The following is a 15188-nucleotide window of genomic DNA, read 5'->3' as shown; positions in this document are numbered from 1 at the left end:
AGTAATTTAGAATGCATAAGATAATGTATTTACGATAGCATAGCTGCTGTTTCTCTGTTCCTAAATCTTCCCGCTCTTTCATTCAAGCCCAACCCCCTTTCCTTTGTGTAACCAGGTTCCGTCCACCGGGACGTTTTCTGTATGACATCATTGGTATTCTGTGTATTTGTAATTCTGTGTGATTAGTTAGGTATTTAGTAAATAAATAATTAAACCCAATTTTGTATTGCTGATTCAACTTGTTAGCCAGGGTTCGTGAAGATAACCAAGAATTTACAACTTTCATTATGAGACTGAAAATAAGATAAGGGTTAATATTGACTGCTATCGATGTAAAATATTACTAAGTATTTTAAGAGTTTATTCGGAAGACAACAGTTCTATAAACGTTCTTCCGTGGTGCCCCGACTTTCTAGTTAATTACATTTACATGATTAGCTTAATAAGGTAATATTAATTACAGAGAAATCATTTTATAAGTTAGCATGTCATATCACTTAATCCGGCATAGCCAAAGACACAACATAGTGGTATGGGTGGTAATGGTAATGATAACAGTTTAGTGATGGTGGTGGCAGTAGTAGTAGTGGTATGGGTGGTAATGGTAATGATAGCAGTTTAGTGATGGTGGTGGTAGTAGTAGTGGTAATGATGATAGTAGTTGTAGTACTGATGTAATGGTGAAGATGACCGTTAGTTTTAGTTATAAGTTAGTTATAGTTTCATTTTCCATATTTAGATTTAGATATATATTTAGATTTTTATAGTTATTACATTACATTCTACTATTGACCGTTACCATTTTACTGTTGTTATTTTTGTATTTAATTTTGTATTATTATTTACTGCCATTTTATATTATTTGTTATTGTTTCTAATTTTATTACAATGTATATTGTATACATTGTTGCTTTGGCAATATTGACAATGTTTTTCATGCCAATAAAGCAGCTTGAATTTGAATTTGAGACAAAGAGAGAGAGAGAGAAACAAAGAGAGAGAGAGAGAGAAAGAGAGAGAGAGAGACAAAGAGAGAGAGAAAGAGAGAGAGAGAGACAAAGAGAGAGAGAGAGACAAAGAGAGAGAGAGAGAGAAAGAGAGAGAGAGAGAAAGAGAGAGAGACAAAGAGAGAGAGAGAGACAAAGAGAGAGAGAGAGAGAGAGAAAGAGAGAGAGAGAGACAAAGAGAGAGAGAGAGAGAGAGACAAAGAGAGAGAGAGAGAGAAAGAGAGAGAGAGAGAGACAAAGACAGAGAGAGAGAAAAAGAGAGAGAGAGAGAGAGACAAAGAGAGAGAGAGAGACAAAGAGAGAGAGAGAAAGAGAGAGAGAGAGAGACAAGAGAGAGAGAGAGAGAAAGAGAGAGAGAGAGACAAAGAGAGAGAGAGAGACAAAGAGAGAGAGAAAGAGAGAGAGAGAGACAAAGAGAGAGAGAATACCACTCCCGCTACCTTTAACTCAACTGAAGTGCCAATAAAGTCAAAATCTTTCCCCTCCATCCATTATTTTCCTCCTTCCCCAGGCTCTGAGTGAGATAGCCAATCAGAAGTGACCATGCAGCCCCAGCAGCATCCCCTGCTAACAACAGTCTGAGGAGAACTGAAGTGTTGGAGGACCATTCAACACAATGACTGATGGACCCATCACAGGACCAGTCAAATCACACACTGGGGCTCAAACTTTCACACCTCCGTTTTCTATCCGTTATCACAGCACAAAGAATTTTTACCTTCTCTCTCTTCCTCTTGCTCTCTCTTGCGCTCTTTCACTCTCTTTCTCAAGAGGCCCTTTGGACAGTGACACGGCTTAAACGACAGCGTCATTATCCGAGAACAGATAGCGAGACAATCCTGCCGGAGAAGACTAAACAATCCACTGCCTATTACAGCAGCTCTGGGTTGAGAGATGAGGAGAGGAGGGGAAAGAGGAGAGAAGGAGAGGAAGGGAAAGAGGAGAGAAGATGGCTCTGCAACTTGGTTCACCGAGTTCACGAAGCAGGTGAACCGGCTTTAAGAGTGACAATTCTGAGAGGAAAATGTGCAATTTTCAACTAAAATGCCTTTTCTTCCTCTTCCCTATTCACACACAACCCCAGTGGAAATCATCATGACAGCAGGCTGAAATTACAGACACAACTCTGCCCACACCCCACCTCCAAATCAGTGGCCAAGTTGCTCTGAATTGTACAGCAAACTTGGTGGGGTTCACTGTTCAAGTCAACTGCCCTCTGGTATGGACCCATAGCAGTTGAGTGGATCTAGGTGCCTGGCATTATCATGGTTACATCCTTGTTTTAGGTGCTATTTTCTCTGTGGGTGGTAGAATGGTCAGGATGGATGACAGGGTAAATCTGTACTAGTGGGCTGAATCAATCCTTTCTGAGTCTGAAGATGGTGTACTGCGTGGTCAGACAAACTAGGTCTGTGTCTGAAATGGCAACCTATTCCCTATGTAGTGCAATACTTTTGACCAGACACTAGGGAGTAGGGTGCCATTTCAGACTCTGCCTAAGGATGGTCAGGGCCTCAACAGGACAGCCTGTTCCCAGATCTCTTTGCAGGTTGACGTGTATTTGGATGAGTCTTGTCCTGGAGGCAGAACTGAGCTATTTCCAAGTCAAAATTGTCTACATTGTAAAAATTCCTGAAAACAAACATTAGCTTTTTGGTTTTAATTTAAGGTTAGGGTTAGGAATTAGTGAAAGCAGTTGGTTAATGTTAGGATTAGGTTTAAAATCAGAAATGATGACTTTGTGGCTGTGCCAGCTAGTGACCATCCTACAAAGCTGCCTCCAGAACAACATTCATGATGAAATCGCTAACCTACGATCTGTTTGTGCTGTATAGCCAACTCCTATGGCTGTGGAATGACAATGACCATAGAAGTTAGCAAAACAGCACAATCTGATCTGGGACCAGGCTATCACTGGGAGGCTCAGAGGAGAGATTAGGCTACTTGGCATCTCCAGGGTGGAGGAATGGAGGTTCCATGCCTCAGATCTCTGGATGGATTGTGAGAGGAGATGATTCTGAGGTGATACTCTGGCACCACCTCTTACCGTGCTAGATTATCCCTCCTGCAGGCCTCATTTGATGGATAGATGTGAGATGTGATACTGGCCACTGGGACAGAGGTGACAGAGAGGATGATAATGACAGAGAGCCTTATCCAGTTTCTCTCTCCAACACCTTGAGTATGATAATGATCACGTTTGTCAACAACAACTGGGACAAACTCAGTGACGTGTCCAGTCCTTCAACAGCAATAGTGCACGGTGACTGTTACCTTTACTATAAGTTATACAGTCAGGGGCCTTACTGCCAGTCAGGGGACTTTTTTCGGCATGAGATCCATTTTGGCGTTTAAGCCTTTTCAATGCAGAGGGGCCTCCACGGTATAGCGGGTAACACACCGCCACCAGGAACATCTTAAGAGGATGGGGAAGGGGCCCCTAAATGAGGATGGAACACCATGCTCCAGTGAAGTGCACCAGCTTCAGAAGCTAGAAAGGCCAAGAAGATGCCCCTGATCCTGATCCCTTCTCCCTGCTCACACACACACACACACACACACACACACACACACACACACACACACACACACACACACACACACACACACACACACACACACACACACACACACACACACATCACCCCAGCCAGATTAAAAGGGCCCCCATCCCGTGTGCAACCCACCCCACCCCTCCACAAGGTGACTTGGCTCAGTGACCGCTCCACCACCCTGCAATAAAACGTTCATCAATCACTGGGACTAATCTCAGGTTCAGCCTGACACCTTCATTGTTCCGGCATTTCTATAGCTGCTGCCCCCACATAAAGGGTTATACTGCCACCTATGCTAAGCAAACGGGCCGTCTGCTTTCCATCTGTGAGAGTCATCCTAAAGTGGGTAAAGTATGCCTTTGATGTGCAGTAGGCAGCACTGACATCAGTCTAAGGATTATCTGGTAGCTGTAAGCACACTGAAGGTAGCTAGGTATGAATGGAGCGGAGTGAAAGGATATTTCTGATCCAGGTAACTTACCATTACAGATACTGAATAGGTCTTGAGAACGGCCTTGTGCTGAAACGGTGACATTGAATAGTCTTAACGACATCCCCTGCTCTTTTCTACTGATTCATTAAAATCTGAATCTGTAAATGGAAAATGGAATCATTTGGAAAAGAAATAGTCCTCCTTGGCTTCCAGCCCTCCACCTGGACCCCGGAGGACCTCATGATCACATTAATAAACTGGCCATGGAAAAGAACACAATTTCAGGTGATAATGTTGCACTGCAATAAAAGCAGGCTATAGGGGCCCCAGGAAATGTTCATATGACCCATTGATTTTAGAGAGGTTTGGGCATATTTCCAATAATAAGTAAAACCTCTAGCTATCACTTCACTATTTATTTATTTCCGTCTTTCTTTCCACACACTGAACGGAATTTATTTGACCAATCTATCTATTCATGGCCCTTGGAAAGGTTAACAAAAACCCCTCCTTCTCCTGAAATAAACACAGCCATTTCAGTGTTATCCTCCCTCCTTCACTCTGCATGTCTAGTTCTCACTATGGGGAACACCTTGTTTCTTAACCCGCTGCATAGATGAAAGAGAAGAGGGGGTATCCCTGTACACAATGTTCTCTCTGTCTCTTATGTGTGTATTTGCGTATGTGCATTTGAGTGTGTGTAAACCAACCGACATGTGGAATTATTGAAGGTGGCAGCCAGAAAGATTGAAATGAAAAGTGTTTCTCCCTGTCTTACTGGTATGTCTGTCAAACGGTGCTGGCATCAACATAAAGCATCTCTGTTTCTCTCTGTATATCAGGGTTCTCCAACAGGTAGATCACAAGCTATCAGTAGCTCGCAGCCAATCAATTCCCGAAAGTATGTGCATTTTTTTCATGTGTTCCTTTGCAAACTGTCGTAAACATAAAGCGCCTGGCTACTATCCAATCAAAGCCACATTGACATTATCCAACCCCTGGCTACCTACTATTGGTTTAAACAGCCAATTCATTTCCAGCAATATTGCCCTTGTCTGTTTGTTGTCGATGCTAATGATAGCCTTCTTGTGGGTAGACAGAAAGACTTTCCCTAAAAACCTTCGCAATTAAATGTTAACTGTTAAATACAAAGTAGGTTTACCTGACAGAACTATATCATGATTATTTGTATCAATTGGGTTGCCATTGTTTTGCAAACTGTCATGACATGTGCTGCAGCAGTAGGCCTAACAGCAGAAACATCACTAGATTGACACATTTCCTCTCTTGCTAAATGTGCAATTAAAGGGGAATTACACAAAAAAAATCACAATTGTTTTTTTTTTCTTCCCAGACCTCAAAAACGGTCTTCTGATGTGATTTAAGCATTGACATCGACTCCGAACATCCACATCCGCTGTGTCTTTATGAATCATTTTAATATTAAGAGTAAAAAACAGAAAAAAAATCCAAAACCAGGAAAAAACAGAAACAGAATTTGGGAAAATACAAAAGATAATTCTATGGGGCTGTCATGCCAAAATATTGTTTATTAACCACTATCTTACTAGGTACAGTATATTGACAGAAAGCACATCTCTGAACACCAAGGACCCAGTGAAGAGTTTCAGGGTAGAGGAGAAGAGAATAATGTGCCTATTTGAAAGCTATAAAAAAAAATGTCGCTCGCGACATGTTTAATCTTTTTTAAGTAGCTCTCCTGCTAGAAAAGGTTGGAGACCCCTGCTGTATAGCGTGATATGAGAGATGGCTATAGAGCTTGTCTGTACAAAGGGCTGCTCCTCCCTGTAACCTGTTAGGCTTGGAGTCTATTCAGTCATTCTCTTCACTGATTTAATCATAATGGGTGTACAGTTTCACACTGATCACGTTGGAAAAACATTCTTAGGTCAAACAATTTTATCCAAACTTTGGTTCAAGAAGAAAAGCCTTTAGGTCATGAAACTATGCATTATAGAGATGAAAGGATTGAGTGTTATAAATGGGGGATCTAAGACCAATGTGATGTTTAGTAATACAATGGGTTTAAGTCTACTGTAAATAATCAAGTTTGCATACATTTGTTGGAGGAAGGGCCTCGTGAATGGCTCTGTCCAATCAGGAGGGTGTGTACAGTATATTAAGACTTACCTTGGAAGGTGACCACAGGGTGTTCTCTCCGGGTACACTCCGCCCGGAACAGGTACTGGGGGGTGGGCGTGGGGGCGGGTGGGGAGGGCAGCATGGGTTTCTGGGACAGTGCGATGGGGAGGGGCAGCAGAAGCAGGGGGAGGAGCAACAGGCCAGGCACGGACAGGGGGGCAGCGTTCCGTGGCAACGCTGCTGTCATGGTGATGGGGGCGGAGCCTTTCCTCTAACTGCCAAGGTGGGCCTCTGGGATACAACTGTGAGAAAAGAAGAAGGGAAGGAAGAGAGAGAGTTTGAAAAAGAAAATGTGTTGCAAAGAGTCTGTGGCCTCTGTACACCTATGTAGATATTCCATAAAGAATCTGCCGTTTCCAGCGACAATAGTCATTTACAACATTAACAATGTCTACACTGTATTTCTGATCAATTTGATGTTATTGTAATGAACATAAATTGTGCTTTTCTTTCAAAAACAAGGACTTTTCTAAGTGACCCCAAACTTTTGAACGGCAGTGTATATGAATATGAAACAAGTGAAAAACAAAGAGACAGGTGAGAGAGTGAGGAGAGAAAATTGCAAACAGAGACACTTAAACACTGAGGAGCTATGTCTGTGAAGTCCCTAACCCCTGACCTCACCATAATCATTCAAAATACGCAATTAAACCTCAGAAGTTAATTTAACGGCTGATTAAAATCAGAACATTGAATGAAAGGGTAGTGGATTGTTCAATGGGGTGCAAGTTACCATGAGTTAATGTACCAGAACACTGTGAGCTTCAAATCTATGGCTCATAGAAATGTGCTTAACACAAGAAAAACGCTCTCTTCAGCTGTTCTCTAGAGAGATCCCTAAAAAATGTTTTAAACTAATTGTTTTGAGTAGATAACGCACATGAAGTGCTGAAATATCTTAGTCATCATTTCATCCCAACACCTCTCACAGTACTTAAGTTGCCTAGGCATTGCTGCAATCTGAGTTCACATGAGCTCTCATTCTTAAAATGTAATTTATTTATGATAAAAGCATTCATGTTTTGACCTACTGGCCGAATGTTTTAACTTGAAGAGCGATAGTTGCGCCTTTTTTCCCTCATGGAAACTTTACATTTTGGCTGCACTTCACTGGCTCCAGGTCAGGTTAAGCGCATTGTCTTTTCCTTCAGCCACACAGTAAAAAACTAAAAAGTTGATTCAACGTACAATTGTAAGGTAACCCGTTGCAATAGGATTGTGAATTTGCTCAACAACATTTTCAGACAAAAACATTTTGTTGTGAGTTTGCTCAACAACCTTATTGTACGTCGAATCAAGATATTTTTTTTCAGTGCATTTCAGTTCAGCCACTCCAGAATAAACTGTGTTAAGCAGCCTTGAACAGTACTACACAATTCTCCACTTCCTCCTCCGTAGTAAATGTAATTTCCTGCAGACATAATATACAAGGGAATACAGCCTGGCTGAAACCTGTAGTCCATCATCACCCACCCTTGCGCCTTCTTACAATGTTACCATTGTGGCACGTAATATCAGTAAAGTAGATTAATAACTTACTTCCTGCTCTCACATTCACAGGGTTAGGTCTCCTTGTAATAGTATTCCTTTAAATGGACCGATCAATAACACATTATTAGGTTGGTTGAGTTTAAAATCAACCTTATTGCCCACAATCCATTAACCCACTCCCTCTTACTACAGCTGGTAACTAATTAGGCAAATGCAAATGAGCTGCTGGGGTGTTTGTCATTACAATACAGTAACAGTCAACACAACAGGCTCAGGGTAGATGCCAAGGAACACAGAAGTGCCACTAGACATACATCGAAAAGCCCTGAGCATACAGCATTCCGTGCGTTTTCACGGAAAGCATTTTCAAGAAGGGATGGGTTACTTGTTGCAATATTCCTCATGTCAACCCTAGCTACAGCATCATTTGTGGTGAAACGTTTGCAGTGAATCTGCGAGATAGGAAAACACTACTGTTAGATACACTGCTATGTAAAGTATATTCAAACTTAAAAGTAGTCCCTACACTAAAATAGAACTGGTGTTCATTAAAATAGTGTTTGGCTGGTGTAGAGAGAGAAGACCAGGAGGGCCAGCAGCAGCAGCTCTACAACCCACAGAGCAGTGTTGGTCTTGGCACAGACACAGTCAACTAGACCCATGGGTAAACGCTAACAGCAGGTGGAGGTGTGAGTGTGTAGACTAGGCTCCACTGGCACTTTGGGTGGACAGATGTGGTTTCATTAGTCTACATACACACATCATCAAATCACACACACGTACTCACACACACACGTCTAACTCACAATACTGGAGAATTAAAGCCTTGAACAGCTGGTCACAGTCCCCTCTGAGTCACAGGAAGCAGGCAGACCTGGCACCAAGTGTGTGTGTGTGCCTGGGTGAGTGTGTCCACCACTGCTCCCTTAGCGAGGACAATCAAAGAGGCCAACTACACTCTTTGAAAAAAAGGTTCCAGAAGGGTTCTTCGGCTGTCCCCATAGGAAAACAAACCCTTTTTGGTTCCAGGTAGAAGAATTTTGGGTTCCATGTAGAACCCTCTGTGAAAAGGGTTCTAAATGGAACCCAAAACAATTATACCTGGAACCAAATAGGTTCTACCTGGAACCAAACATTGTTCTTCAAAGGGTTCTCTTATGGGGACAGCCCCAAAAAACGTTTAGGTTCTAGATAACACCTTTTTTTCTAAGAGTGTAGGACACCCTCTCTGATGTTCTCCTGCTTGAATGCTATTTGCCAAGTTGAAACCAAGGTGGTCGATTCTCTGTGACACAGGTACTTCTGTCAGCTGTCTATCCAACACTTTTACATCCCACATGTGAATCCAAGCCTTCGCCACCACAGCTACACTTGTCTTTGACACACACACACACACACACACACACACACACACACACACACACACACACACACACACACACACACACACACACACACACACACACACACACACACACACACACACACACACACACACACAAACACACACAGCCTGGCTGGGAGAAGGAGTCCGTCAGTAAATTATCCATGGACTGGGACAGTGTGCTCATGGCTTAGAGGGGAACTTCCAGGGGTTTTGACTAATGAATGCCCAGACACGTCCCTTGTCAATAGCCCTCTGACAATCGAGCAGAGAGACTACTGTTGGAAGCAGGAGGTACAGTCCTTGAGATACACAAGCACACACATATGCACACACACATGCACACACACACACACACACACACACACACACACACACACACACACACACACACACACACACACACACACACACACACACACACACAGGAGGTGGGAGGTCCAGTCATTGAGATTGCTCTGATTTCATATTGTCTCTCAGCTCACTCACTGACATTGGATGCCATCCTGTAGCTATGGTAACAGTGAATATATTGAAGCAGGTCTTAAGTAGATGGGGCCAGGTAGAGTAGAGTGTTTGCACTGAGCCCACAGCGTGTGTCAAGACACATCAGAGAAACCGTTCTGAAGAGAGAAAGAGCAGCTCAGAGATTGATGATGTATCGTAGGCCATAAAAATACCCGGAAAGAAAAAGCATCAAAAGCGAGGGAGATACGTCTTCTAGACCAAAATGCTAAATATGTTTTCCCTACCCACTAAGTGATATCCACATACTGCATATCTAAAAGCAAGGTGAGAGAGAGTAAAGTCCGATAAACGCCCCCCCCCCCCCCCAAAATGTTGCCTTTTCACTAAAACTAAAGTAACGGACAGGATGGGAGAGGTGGAGCGGACGAATGGAGGCCATAAAAACTCCTTTAAAACACTCTTGTCTTTTAATAATGTCAGAGGGCTTTTATCCCATTCCACAAGGCCGCTGGGCCAGCAGGTGTGTCAGACAGTTTCTCTCTCCTACCAGCCATAAAGGCTTAGGATGAATCACTGGCTCTCCTCTCCGGCTCCACTCTGCTTCGCCATACCGGAGATGGATGATTTAGGGCCCTGAGCGCTCTGCCTGCACCTTCCCTCATCCGGATGGGTCTACTCTCTACCCTGTTGCCCAGGGGACTGCTTCTAATTACAACTCAATGGAAAGTCCTTCAACCAAATCTCATCTGAATCAATTAGGACACTGATTAAATTGCTTCCAGCCCATTGAGAAGACAATGTCTGTGTCCCAAATGGCACCATATTTCCTATGCAGTGCATTACTTTTGACCCCAAAAAATAGGGAATAGGCTGTCATTTGGGATGGAACCAATCACTGGTGCTGTTAATAAAAAATAAGGTAGGATACCTACCCCATATCAGAGAAATAAAGTGTTTCACTGCGAATGAACGGATGTAGCTATTGATGTTTACGCTTCAAGAAAATAACCAGAAAAAAACTAATCGAAATTAGATTGGTAATTTCCGTTGGGAAAGTCTCCAAGGAGGACTGGTTCCACTCCAATGGGCTCTTTGATGCATTTGATCTTAAGCTATGTTGATTGGATGTGATTGTTAAGCATCTTATATCAGGATGTATTATTGAGGCCCCATGAGCAGTAAGTGTATGAAAAATGCGCCGTTCTCACTAAGCCTTCTGTTGCGGACACATGTACACACACACACACACAAAACATACACGCACACACAACCACAAGCTCACACAAACACGCTAACCTCGACATTAACTTTAGTACCAGTGGAATACCAACACCAGCTCATCAGATCAGAAGATGCTCCCAGGTATCTGATTTGCGGCAGAAGTAAATACAGCCCTCGTTTCTCAATTCAACCTACATCATATCCACATTTCTCAATACAACCTACATCATATCCACATTTCTCAATACAACCTATATCATATCCACGTTTCTCAATACAACCTACATCATATCCACGTTTCTCAATTAAACCTATATCATATCCACGTTTCTCAATTCAACCTACATCATATCCATGTTTCTCAATTAAACCTACATCATATCCACGTTTCTCAATTAAACCTACATAATATCACGTTTCTCAATTAAACCTTCATAATATCCACGTTTCTCAATTAAACCTACACTACCGTTCAAAAGTTTGGGGTCACTTAGGTCCTTATTTTTGAAAGAAAAGCTAATTTTTTGTCCATTAAAATAACATCAAATTGATCAGAAATACAGTGTAGACATTGGTAGTGTTGTAAATGACTATTGTAACTCGCACGTTGTGTTAGCTAATCCAAGTTTATCATTTTAAAAGGCTAATTGATCATTAGAAAACCTTTTTGCAATTATGTTAGCACAGCTGAAAACTGTTGTTCTGATTAAAGAAGCAATAAAACTGGCCTTCTTTAGCCTGTTAGGGCTAGGGGGCAGTATTTACACGGCCGGATAAAAAAACGTACCCGATTTAATCTGGTTACTACTCCTGCCCAGTAACTAGAATATGCATATAATTATTGGCTTTGGATAGAAAACACCCTAAAGTTTCTAAAACTGTTTGAATGGTGTCTGTGAGTATAACAGAACTCATATGGCAGGCAAAAACCTAAGAAGATTTCATGCAGGAAGTGGCCTGTCTGACAAGGTGTTGTTGTTCTTGGCTCTGTTTATTGAACATTTAGGATCTTAGCTGTAACGTGACACTTCCTACGGCTCCCATAGGCTCTCAGAGCCCGGGAAAAAGCTGAACGATACCGAGGCATCCCCAGGCTGAAACACATTATCGCCTTTGCCAAGTGGCCGATCAGAGGACAAAGGGCTTAGGCGCGTGCCCGAGTCGACCCCATGCTGTATTTTCTTTCGTCTGTTTACCTAATTGCAGATTCCCGGTCGGAATATTATCGCTTTTTTACGAGAAAAATTGCATAAAAATTGATTTTAAACAGCGGTTGACATGCTTCTAAGTACGGTAATGAAATATTTAGAAATCTTTTGTCACGAAATGCGCCGTGCGCATGACCCTTATTTACCATTCGGACAGTGTCTTCAACGCACGAACAAAACGCCGCTGTTGGAACATAACTATGGATTATTTGGGACCAAACCAACATTTGTTATTGAAGTAGAAGTCCTGGGAGTGCATTCTGATGAAGAACAGGAAAGGTAATCAAACTTTTCTAATAGTAAATCGGAGTTTGGTGAAGGCTAAACTTGCTGGGTGTCTAAATAGCTAGCCCTGTGATGCCGGGCTATCTACTTAGAATATTGCAAAATGTGCTTTCACCGAAAAGCTATTTTAAAATCGGACATATCGAGTGCATAGAGGAGTTCTGTATCTATAATTCTTAAAATAATTGTTATGCTTTTTGTGAACGTTTATCGTGAGTAATTTAGTAAATTGTTAGTAAATTTGCCGGAAGTTTGCGGGGGGTATGCTAGTTCTGAACGTCACATGCTAATGTAAAAAGCTGGTTTTTGATATAAATATGAACTTGATTGAACAAAACATGCATGTATTGTATAACATAATGTCCTAGGTGTGTCATCTGATGAAGATCATCAAAGGTTAGTGCTGCATTTAGCTGTCTTCTGGGTTTTTGTGACATTATATGCTAGCTTGAAAAATGGGTGTCTGATTATTTCTGGCTGGGTACTCTGCTGACATAATCTAATGTTTTGCTTTCGTTGTAAAGCCTTTTTGAAATTGGACAGTGTGGTTAGATTAACGAGAGTCTTGTCTTTAAAATGCTGTAAAATAGTCATATGTTTGAGAAATTGAAGTAATAGCATTTCTAAGGTATTTGAATATCGCGCCACAGGATTCAACTGGCTGTTACGTAGGTGGGACGATTTGGTGCCACCTGCCCTAGAGAGGTTAATCTAATTAAATAGTACCCGCAAAACACCAGTCTCAACGACAACAGTGAAGAGGCGACTCCGGGATGCTGGCCTTCTTGGAAGAGTTCCTCTGTCCAGTGTCTGTGTTCTTTTGCCCATCTTAATCTTTTCTTTTTATTGCAACTCTGCCTAGAAGGCCAGTATACCGGAGTCGCCTCTTCACTGTTGACATTGAGACTTGTGTTTTGCGGGTGCTATTTAATGAAGCTGCCAGTTGAGGACTTGTGAGGCGTCTGTTTCTCAAACTAGACACTCTAATGTACTTGTCCTCTTGCTCAGTTGTGCACCGGGGCCTCCCACTCCTCTTTCTATTCTGGTTAGAGCCAGTTTGCGCTGTTCTGTGAAGGGAGTAGTACACAGCTCTGCACGAGATCTTAATTTCCTTGGCAATTTCTCGCATGGAATAGCCTTCATTTCTCAGAACAAGAATAGACGAGCTTCAGAAGAAAGGTCTTTGTTTCTGGCCATTTTTAGCCTGTAATCGAACCCAAAAAATGCTGATGCTCCAGATACTCAACTAGAAGGACAGTTTTATTGCTTCTTTAATCAGTACAACCGTTTTCAGCTGTGCTAACATAATTGCAAAAGGGTTTTCTAATGATCAATTAGCCTTTGAAAATTATAAACGTGGATTAGTTAACACAACGTGCCATTGCAACACAGGAGTGATGGTAGCTGATAATGGGCCTCTGTACAACTATGTAGACATTCCATTAAAAAAATCAGCCGTTTCCAGCTACAATAGTCATTTACAACATTAACAATGTCTACACTGTATTTCTAATCAATTTGATGTTATTTTACCTTCTTCAGGATTGGTGGATCCCCAGCAGGACGGTTGAGCAAAAGTAGGCTAATGTGATTAGCATGAGGTTGTAAGTAACATGAACGTTTCCCAGGACATAGACATATCGGATGTTTGCAGAAAGCTTAAATTCTTGTTCATCTAACTGCACTGTCCAATTTACAGTAGCTGTTACAGTGAAGGAATACTATGCTATTGTTTGAGGAGAGTTCACAGATTTGAACATGAAAAGTTATTAATAAACAAATTAGGCACATTTGGGCAGTCTTGATAAAACATTTTGAACAGAAATGCAATGGTTCCTTGGATTAGTCTAAAACTTTGCACATACACTGCTGCCATCTCATGGCCAATATCTAAATTGCACCTGGGCTGGAATAATACATTATGTCTTTTATCTTGCATTTCAAAGATGATGGTACAAAAAAATACAAAAATAACGGTTGGTTTTTTCTTTGTATTATCTATTACCAAATCTAATGTGTTATTTTCTTCTACATTCCTTTCACATATCCACAAACTTCAAAGTTTGTCCTTTCAAATAGTACCAAGGAAATGCATATCCTTGCTTCAGGGCCTGAGCTACTGGCAGTTAGATTTGGGTATGTCATTTAAGTCAAACATTTTTAAAAAAGGGGCCAATCCTTGTGCTTTTCTTTCATGTGCTTTTCTTTCAAAAGCAAGGACATTTCTAAGTGGTCCCAAACTTTTGAACGGTAGTGTACATAATTTCCACATTTCTCAAATAAATCGACATAATATCCACGTTTCTCAATTAAAACCATTTGATTAGCCACAAAAAATTAGATGCTGCACACTTAATTTCCCACTTGTCATGTTTGTTGTTCCCTTAGGGAAATAACTAAGGTTAAAGCATACCAACCTACTGTATAGCACCAAGAGAAATCTAGGAAGTAAGATGAAATATCTACAGCCTACTAACTACTACCACACTATAGCATCTGAAAACTTTCACAAATTATAAGTTAAACTCACACTGTCTTTAACCACCTAAACTTCTGGATTTTTTTATTGTTAATCTGTCTCTCACTGTTCAAATAAACCTACCATTAAAATTATGATCATTTCTTTGTCAGTGGGCAAACGTACAAAATCAGCAGGGGATCAAATACTTTTTTCCCTCACTGTAACTAGTAGACATGAGGCACCACACTCCCCCTCCACACACATGAACAAACATACTGCTACCATACTCTGCCTCCCCCTCTCTCCCCCCTCCTCTCCCTTTCTCCTCAAGGGGTTTGGTCCCGTCGGGGGTTACATTGACCATGTCTAATTCTACTCAATAGCTGAACCTCACCAATCTTTTTAATGCCTGCTCTGAGATGGCCTATAGGGGTCTGGGCAACAGGCGATGGGGAAGGGGACGACGACAATGAGGCCCGTTAAGAGCCAAAGAGGAGGGGAGCAGGAGGGGG

At 41.7% G+C, this 15188-nt stretch overlaps 1 protein-coding gene and 1 long non-coding RNA gene across 2 annotated transcripts in view; both read right to left on the bottom strand.

The window, feature by feature from the left end:
* Positions 1 to 6225, bottom strand: part of LOC115161495 (semaphorin-5B) — a gene marked incomplete at its 5' end in the record, with an annotated part of 126549 nt that extends 120324 nt beyond the window's left edge. The window contains one exon of the mRNA XM_029712475.1: positions 6147 to 6225. Coding sequence (XP_029568335.1) covers positions 6147 to 6225 — 79 coding nt within the window. The remainder of the gene's footprint in view (positions 1 to 6146) is intronic.
* A 2-nt stretch (positions 6226 to 6227) lies between these two features.
* LOC115160944 (uncharacterized) overlaps positions 6228 to 15188 on the bottom strand; it is a 67792-nt gene continuing 58831 nt past the window's right edge. The window contains exon 3 of the long non-coding RNA XR_003869141.1: positions 6228 to 6400. This is a non-coding gene — a long non-coding RNA (uncharacterized LOC115160944). The remainder of the gene's footprint in view (positions 6401 to 15188) is intronic.

The sequence above is a fragment of the Salmo trutta genome, chromosome 24 (genome assembly GCF_901001165.1).
Source record: "Salmo trutta chromosome 24, fSalTru1.1, whole genome shotgun sequence".
Lineage (NCBI taxonomy): Eukaryota > Metazoa > Chordata > Actinopteri > Salmoniformes > Salmonidae > Salmo > Salmo trutta.
Note: the sequence above shows the minus strand (reverse complement) of the source record. Positions and strands in the feature narration are given on the sequence as shown.